This window comes from Naegleria gruberi (genome assembly GCF_000004985.1).
Source record: "Naegleria gruberi genomic scaffold NAEGRscaffold_32, whole genome shotgun sequence".
In the NCBI taxonomy this organism is placed as follows: domain Eukaryota; phylum Heterolobosea; class Eutetramitea; order Acrasida; family Naegleriidae; genus Naegleria; species Naegleria gruberi.
In genome coordinates, this window is record NW_003163295.1 from 1 (window position 1) to 9,264 (window position 9,264).

General features: G+C 27.0%; 4 protein-coding genes across 4 annotated transcripts; 3 read left to right on the plus strand and 1 right to left on the minus strand.

The window, feature by feature from the left end:
* Positions 1 to 9: 9 nt before the first annotated feature.
* NAEGRDRAFT_68975 (uncharacterized protein) lies at positions 10 to 3,373 on the minus strand (the record flags this gene model as incomplete). Its single annotated transcript, XM_002675707.1, has 3 exons — positions 10 to 42; positions 815 to 1,263; positions 2,257 to 3,373. The coding sequence occupies 3 exons, from the start codon at positions 3,371 to 3,373 to the stop codon at positions 10 to 12; spliced, it is 1,599 nt and encodes a 532-aa protein (XP_002675753.1).
* A 247-nt stretch (positions 3,374 to 3,620) lies between these two features.
* Positions 3,621 to 6,193, plus strand: NAEGRDRAFT_68976 (uncharacterized protein; the record flags this gene model as incomplete). Its single annotated transcript, XM_002675612.1, has 3 exons — positions 3,621 to 3,861; positions 3,902 to 6,066; positions 6,146 to 6,193. The coding sequence occupies 3 exons, from the start codon at positions 3,621 to 3,623 to the stop codon at positions 6,191 to 6,193; spliced, it is 2,454 nt and encodes an 817-aa protein (XP_002675658.1).
* Positions 6,194 to 6,275: 82 nt separating this feature from the next.
* Positions 6,276 to 8,228, plus strand: NAEGRDRAFT_68977 (uncharacterized protein; the record flags this gene model as incomplete). Its single annotated transcript, XM_002675613.1, has 1 exon — positions 6,276 to 8,228. One exon carries the CDS (start codon positions 6,276 to 6,278, stop codon positions 8,226 to 8,228), a length of 1,953 nt encoding a protein of 650 aa, XP_002675659.1.
* Positions 8,229 to 8,442: 214 nt separating this feature from the next.
* NAEGRDRAFT_68978 (uncharacterized protein) lies at positions 8,443 to 9,258 on the plus strand (the record flags this gene model as incomplete). The annotated part of the gene is made up of 1 exon (XM_002675614.1): positions 8,443 to 9,258. The coding sequence occupies one exon, from the start codon at positions 8,443 to 8,445 to the stop codon at positions 9,256 to 9,258; it is 816 nt and encodes a 271-aa protein (XP_002675660.1).
* Positions 9,259 to 9,264: the final 6 nt, after the last annotated feature.

Here is a 9,264-nt window from a genome sequence, read left to right on the forward strand (position 1 = left end):
ATTTTAATTTCAAGACTTGATATTTTTCTGCTTATATTCTATCTATTTATATAAATATTTATAATAATAAAAAACATTGTACATTTTTCACATTTTAAAAACAACAATTAAATGTTTTTTATTAAGATGACAAATCAAAACAACCAATAACATTTGTTATTGAATTAAATATCATTACAATATTAATATTTGAATCTTGATTTGTAAAATTATTTGAAATTGTAATGTAAAAACATTGAACATGTTCAGATTTTGTTTTAATCATAAATTCACAATTTTTTTCAAAATGATTTTGAATACAATCAATAAAATTTAAAATCCATTTTTGTTGTGAATTTGTTGTAATTTTAGATAAAAATTCTAATAAATTATTTAATTCTAAATTAATAAATTCAATTGAATAATCTGCTAATGCAGAAATTGTTTGTTGATTTTTTAAATATTTTTGTCTAAAATAATCCAAAATATCATTTCTAATTATAGTAATATTAGCTTGTTTAAATAAAGTATCTAATAAATTAATAAAAATTAAATTCATTTGAATTGAATTTAAATTTTTAGAAGAAATTGAATGAATTAAATCCAAATGATTTCCATTTTTAGTATCAAAAATAAAAAATTTAAAAAAACTTGGTTGAGTCCAACATTTTGTAATAAATCTCCAACTTAGATTTGAATTATTTAAAATATTTTCAATTTTATCTAATTGTAATAATAAACTATTATTAATATTTTGTTTTGTAAAATAATAAAAACAAACAAGTTGCCAAATTTTTTCACATTTTACAAATTTTTTTAAAATGACAGTTGACACTTGACATAGAGAATTAATACTTCTCATTGAAAAAGCTCTATAACTTAGTATATGTATCCAAATATTCATATCTAAATTTTCAATAGTTGAAATTAATTTTTGTTCATTTCCATAATTGGAAATTAAATAAATATTTAAATTTGCTCCTTTTTCTTCTAAATGTGAAATTAAATCTTTACATGAATTTAAAATTTTACCATAAATAATATGTAATAAATGTAATGGTGTAATTCCATTTCTATTTTCATGATTTACAAAATTAATTAATTTTTCATTTCCTTCAAAACAATTTTCAAATTTTTCAATAATTAATTTCAAAATTGGTAAATTACAAATTCTAATAGAATCGAATAAAACATGTTCATTTCTTTCATATAATTTCATTGAATTAAATGTATATCCTCTAAATACTTGATCTTTCCAATGTTGAATTGAATATTCTTGTTTTTCTATAATTGTACATAAATTTTCATGAAAGGAAATAAATTTTTCAATTTCTTTTAAATTTAATTCTTTTTTTTGTTGATATTTTAATTCTTTCATTTCATAATTTAAATTAATTAATTCATCTTTTATATTTTCATCATTATTTAAATTATTTCCAAATATATCATTATTTTTAATTATATAAAAATTATTTAAAAAATTAATAAAAAAAACATTAAATGAATTTTGTGTAATTGGTTCATTTTGTAAAGTTAATTGTGAATAAATACTTCCATCAATTTTAGAAAATAAATGTGAAATTAAATTACATTGTTTTACAATTGTTGATTCTTTCCAATTTAATTTTTCATAATTAGAAGATGTATAAACTAGGTAATTTAATTTACAATATTCTATTTTTTTAATTAATATTTTATATTCTTTTAATGATTTTATATTTAAATTATTATTAGAATTATTAAAATTAGAATTTAAATTATTATTAGAATTATTAAAATTATTTAATTTGTTATCTTTTTTATAAATATAGTAATTTAATAAAATAGGTCTAATTAATTTACAAAATAAAGCAAAAGGATAATATTGTGTAAATTTAAAAAAAGGAAATTGATCAAATATCCAATTCATAATATCATCATGATAATTAACTTTAATTGTATTTAAATTATTATTTTTTAATTTAATATATTTTAAAAATCTTTTAACATGTAATTTTGTTATCCTTAAAAGGAAAGGTATAATTTTAGAAGGTGATAAACATGATCTATATTGAGCTAACATATCAATTGTACTACGATTAAATGATTTTTCATTGACAAATGAATATTTATATAAATGGACTCCACTTCTCCTTATTTGGAATTTAAATAATTCATTTGAATTTAAATTTTTTAATTCTCTTATACAATTATTTAATAATAATAATATCATATTACATTTTTGTACATATTTTTCAATCATTTGATAATCAATTTGATTTAATAAATTATTTCGACTATTTCCATTATTAGAAGTTACTATATCTAGTCTATTAAATTGATTTGGAAATATATCTAAATGTACATCTAAATCACTACAATTACTTTTAAATAAACTACTTCCACTACTATTACCACCACTATTACCATTACCATTACTATTATTACCACTACTATTACTACTATTATTACTATTACGATTATTGGATGATGAATTAGATGATGAATTGGAATTACTATAATGGGATGATCCAATTCTATTAGTATTATTAGTATTATTAGTATTAGTATTATTATTATAGGAAGAGGATGCTGATACTGGTGATGGATCAAATAGTGGATATTCACTACTACTTGTACTCGTTAATTTCATTGATTGTTTCCATGTATTAGAAGTATTATTATTATTATTATTGGATGATGAATTAGATGATGAATTTCTATTATTATTATTATTATTGGATGAAGAAGAATTGGATGAAAATCTATTAGCAAATGATGATGAAGGTTTGAATGATGGAATTGATGATTGATTAGAAGATGAAGATGATGGATTGAATAACATTGTAAAATTATCTAATAAATGTACACTGAATGGTGAAGTTTCACTAAATATAAATCCATTCAAGTTTAATGTAAATATTATAATCATTTCTTGTTGTTGTTGTTGTTGATCATTGGAAGATGTATTGGATTGAAGTGATGAGTGTTTTGATTTCTTAGAAGACTTGTTGTTAGAATTATTAGTGGTGGGTATTTTGATAGCTGCATTTGAACCTATTTGTTGTTGAAGTGTACTATTAGATGATGTTATTATAATATTATTATTATTATTATTATTCGAATTGTTATTATTAGAAAGTTGATGATAAATATCATATTGATTGATCACTCTTTCCATTAATAATTCACCACTACTTCCTGTACTTGATGAAGATGATGAAGATAATTGATCTGTCATCACAACAATATTCCGATTATAATATTCACTACTATTTACTATTGAATAGGTTAATATTGGATCAATTCCATAAAACATATATCTATCTAATATATTTACTATATACTTTTGAAATTGTTTAATATAGGAAGATATCATTGTGTGATCATCATCAAGAAATCTGAAAGTTGACATTTTTTTTATATTATTCATTTTAATTGGTAATTGACATGACTTGCATTAAGAAATATGGCCTTGATTATGATCTTTTAATTTACACATATAATATTTACATAAATAGTCTTGTTACATTGAAATTAACACTAAGTTTAACAATCTTTCAATTGAGTTCTTTGAATGTTTTAAAACTCAGTAAATAATGGGAGGTCAAAGACATTTGTTTTGGCGCCAAAATTATTTACGAAGAGAAAGTTTAAAAAAAATGGAAACACCACCAACAAATCATACTCACGTTGTTATACCACCCTTAATGGTATCAAATGCTACATCAAGTCATAATATATCGGCCTCTCATACTAGTAGTCATCAACATGTTATGGGAAATAATTCAATGATTATCGGAGGTAGTGATGAATATTTAAATGCTTCTATCAATTCTTTGGATAATTATGGCTACGGATCTTTAGAGAAAATGGCAGCAACACTTACAGAACCATCAAATAGTACGTGTCAGTTTTTAATAATTATTGGAATTGTTTCAAGTTTTTGGTATGGGATTAATTGAGAAAAAGAAAAAAACAAATCCTCTACATGAAGTTAGAATGAGGGAAAAGCAAATGTTGGACAATCAAAGAAAAAAATTATCATCAACTATAGATAGAAATTTGGAAAGAAAAAGATTATCATCAGCCTATACGAATTCGAGAAAGCAGGAGAAGGACTCAAGTGTCAACTTGGGTAATTCCATCTCTTTATTAAAATCGCCCAGAGAAATTCAATTATCCCTCAATCCAACTACTCAACTCAAAGAAGACCAAGAAGAGGAGACTGAGTTTGATACAACATTTTCAAGAAAATTCCACTATGTACATATTCAAGATGAAGATGTTACTGTAACAAAAGCTTTCAGTAGAGTATCAACAGCCGCCAAAAATCAAAGAAGAATTAGTACACTTTCAGAATCTTATTTTATTCCTTCGCTTGTAGAATTGTGTGCTAACGAAATTGCTAAAAACTTTGAAAAACGTCCAACATTTGAAAAAATTCCAACTGAGCTAAGGCAGCTAATTTCAAAAAAGCTCTCTGTCAATATTCCTCTTCAAATATCAGTACCTCTAATCGATGATGATGACTATTGGAAAAAATGTTGCTTTATGAGATGGTCTATTGGACAACTCGGAACATACTGTACAAAACAAGGAGTGGAGTTATTTCATGAAGAAAACCCAGCAAGAGTTGAAGATATCATGATAAAAGGAAGTTTCAAAAGTAGAGTTCAACAAAGATATAAGAAATCAAAAGGAAGTAAGCTGAATCCTGAAGAAGAGAAAAAAGAAGCATCCAAAACTTGGAAACAACTTTATCTAGAAATTAACTTTGATGAGTTTTTAGAAACACTCCAACCTCAAAAAACCATTCTGCAAGAACTTAAAACTATTTTTTATCAACCAAAGCCAGAAGAAAAGACTACTTTAAAGAATTCAGAACTTACTACATTGAGAACGCTTCATGAAATCAAGCGAAAAATCAATGAAGAAAAGGCGCTGAAAGACGAAGTTGCTCTTCTTATGGCTCAAACAGACCCTCAAAAGAAGAAGGGAAAGAAAACAGAGGAAACAGTGATAGATATTCCAGATCCAAACTTATCAGTAATTAAAGCATCAGACAGTGACGAGCCATCCAATTGTGAAATATTCCAAAAGTGCCTTCATTCAAATCAAATGAGACCAAATGTGAACTATTACCTGTTACACTGCAAAACCTTATCAAAGGAAGAATATGAACAATATCCAATTGAAAAATTTAGAGACAAATTGACAGAACTGTTTGACGGATTGCAAAGTCAAGGTACTAGTAGATTAAGCAAGATCACTAATGATGACGATATTTTTACATTCTATGAAAGTGCAATCCAAAAAAGAGAACAAAAGATGCATATGAATCAAGATTTAAAAATGCAGTATTGGTTATTAAACAAGAAGGAAATGTTGGAAGAATCAGATGCAGATATTCAACAAATGTTCGAGTTTATAAGGAAGAAAAACCAAGAGCATTTAACAGAGTTATGTAACATGTCAAAAGGTTATGTCAAGGATATTAATATCAGAGGTATTAAGGAGCATATTGATATCCAGGAAATATTTGAAATTTTACCTTTCCTTGATACTGTAAGAATCGAATACTCTGCAAGAAATGTTGGTATGACATTCGACACGTCTTTATTGGGAATTAAGAAACGAGATTGTCAAATGCTGGCAAAAATACTTTCTGATAGCTCAAAAGCCAAGTTTTTAACTACTTTAGTTTTATCTGAAAACCTTATTGATGACGAGCAAACAAAAATTATAACAAGTGGACTTTACCTGAACACGAGAATAACTTCTATTGATTTGTCTCACAATAGGATTAGTGTAGAAGGGTGTAAATCAATTGCAGCCATGTTAAAGGCAAACAAAACTCTCAAAATTCTTCATATTTCAGACAATGATATCCAAACAGATGGTGCTCTCTATATTGGATCTAGTTTGAAATTCAATTCATCTTTGAAAGAATTGAATTTAAGCTTGAACAAAATTGGTGATGCTGGAGCTTTGTCAGTAATTACAAACTCTAAAAATTTACAAAAATTGAACTTGGCCAACAATGTTATTACAGAGCAAACAGGAAATCAATTAATAAGAAAAATGGAGGAATACAAAGAATCGAATGTTCAAAACAGTTTCTTACCAAAACGATTGGACATCTCTGGTAACTTTATTAACATTGATTGTTGTAAAATATTGGAAGACCTATGCTTTGACACTCATTACATTGAACACTTGGATGTACGTCTAAATCAGGATATTAAGAAGGAGAGAATTTCTTTAGAATAAAGACAACAAACCCGCCAAAACTTAAAACAAAACTACAAAAAAAAATGACGTTAGTTCTGAAAGCATCAAACAAGTTGGAAATTAATGATGGTATTTGTGTTCAACAGTCGGAGTCATATAGTGATTTAAATCATGTTGTTATCGACAGTATTCCATCATTATTAGGGTTTTATGAAAAAAAGAAACAAGAAATCAATAAAACCTTAAAGAAGATAAAACAATCAAATAATAGTTGTTATTCAAGACAACACACTGATGATAGTAAGAAACAAGCTACAGACAACAAGGCTGGGGATCAAAAACAACAACCCACCTCAAACAATCCTAACAATAATCAAAATCCTCCTACTCAAACTCCAAATAATACTAATACACCAGGAGGAGGAAATAACCAACCTCCTCCTAATAACAACCCACCTCCTAACAATAATCCACCACCTCCTAATAACAATCCACCCCCAAACAATAATGCAAAAAAACCTGAAGATCAAAAATTTTCAAAGAAACTTGCCAAGTTTACATCTCAATTTAAAGTGAACCCAGAAGGAAAATTCAAAACGTATTGGGATCTATTTGTTCTGTTAATCATATTCTACAATTGGGGAACAGTTGCTTACAGATGTGCTTTTTACAAGTCTGATTATTTTTGGATTGGTATTGATTTAGTAATGGATTTCATTCTGTGGATTGATATATTGTTGAGGTTTAGAATTACATACTTGGAATTTGGCCTCCCAGTTACAGATTCAAAACGTATTGCAAAGATATATGCCAAAAGTTGGGGTTTCTGGATAGATGTATTTGCAAATTTACCCTTTGAGTTTATTGGTTATGGAGCAACACCAAGGTACTGGTCGTTCTATAGGATCAATAGATATGCCAGAGTTTATAGGTATAATGACTATTTCCAAACATTTGAAGAAGGATTTCCAATTATTCACCCAGCCATTATGAAATTGATTAAGTATATTATGTTGTTCGTTGTTTCTCATTGGATTGTTGCAATGTTTTATCAATGGGTTCTTGAAACTGAAGTCACACCATTTTCAGGTTTCTTTCTTGGAGATATGTCTCAATCAGAAGCTCAAAAAATCCTACGAGCAATCTATTGGTCAATTGGTCAAATGAACGGATACGCCAATACGAATCCAGATAGTGACTTGGAGACATGGTGTATGTTACTTATTACAATTATTGGTTTAGCACTTTACGTTGCTATCGTCGGTACAGTCGGTTCTATCTTGGGTGATTTGAATGCTCAAAAAGAAGAATTTGAGAATTTCCTTGATGGTATCAAAGCCTTTATGAATTACAGAAAATTGACTCAAGATTTGCAAGCAAAAGTTATTGAATACTACACTTATCTTTGGAAAACAAGAAAAACCTTAGATGAAGACAAAATGTTAGCAGAACTTCCAGAACATTTGAAGATTGAAGTATCTCTATTTTTAAATAAGGATATTATCCAAAAGATTCCATTCTTCCAACATTTAGAAGAACAGTTTATCAATTCTCTAGTATTGAAATTGAAACCAAAAGTTACTTTACCAAATTCCTTAATTGTAAGAAAGGGAGATATTGGAAGAGAAATGTTTTTCATCAACAGAGGTTCTGTTGAAGTTATTGGTGAAGCGAATAAGGAGGGTGTGATTCCTGTTTTTGCTACATTATCAGAAGGTTCTTTCTTTGGAGAAATGGCAATCATTAACAATTCCAAGAGAGGAGCATCAATTAGAGCTAAAGGTTATTGCGATCTTTCAGTTTTGACTAAGGAAGACTTTAAACTTATCATGGAAACCTTCCCAGAAACTGTGAGAGAACAAATTAACAATGAAGTTAAGAAGAGAACTGCTCCTCCACCACCACCTTCTTCTAATCCACCACCACCTCAACAACAACAACAACCTCCTCAAAGTAGAGCTAATTCCTCATTGACCCTTCCACAACCATCAAGTACAAACAGCAGTAGACCATCATCTTCTACTTCAAGAAAATAAAGGTTTCTTTTTTAAAGTCAAACATCACTTTTCCTTGACGAGGTCACATCATTAAAGTAGCCGTTCAATACTCAAAATAAAAATGCATGATGATGATTATGATGAGGATAAAAAGAGCAAGGAACCACTATCAATATTAGGATTTAATTTATCATATTGTGATGGATATATACAATTTATATTACTTGCATCATTTATAATATTCTGTTTTATGATGTCGGGTGTAACACAAGAATATATTTTCACTCAATACAAAGGCTTTGATTTCGGATTTTTTGCAACATTAATACAATTTATTGTCTATGCAGGTTTTGGTTATTTTGGTTATAGGAAAACAAAAACCTCTTCCTCCTCAGCTCATTCCGATGCTTTATTACGAGTGAATAGTACTTTAAATTTTGAAGATGAAATTAAATTCATTTCGCCTTCAACTTTATTACCAATTAGTAGTAGTGGTAGTAGTAATAATAATACAAATAACAATAATTATACAATGAGCCAAAATACTACTCATCAATACAAGAGTACATTTAATAGTAATTATAGCAATAATACATTTAATAATTTTAATACAAATATCAGTAATAATCATACCTATAATAACAATTATAGTACTCAATCAACTCAATCATCATCAACATTGAAAAATTATTTAATAACAATCTTTAATTTATTACATTTTGATAACAAACTACCAATTAAATATTATTTTATATTAGGATCATGTATGGTAATTGGTATGGGGTTAGGAAATCAATCATTAGCCTATTTAAATTATCCAACTAAAGTTTTATTTAAAAGTTCAAAACTTTTAATTACAATGTTTGTGGGTGTTTTACTTTTAAGGAAAAGATACAAAACTTTGGATTATTTAGCGAGTATTTTCTTACTTTTAGGATTATTTTCACTTGTTGGAGCAAATCAACATCATTCTATTAATAGTGTTAAATTTGAATATTTTGGAGTTTTCCTTATTTCACTTTCTTTAATTTTTGATTCAATTTCATCAAATTACAAGAGAAAGTACTAGAGAAAT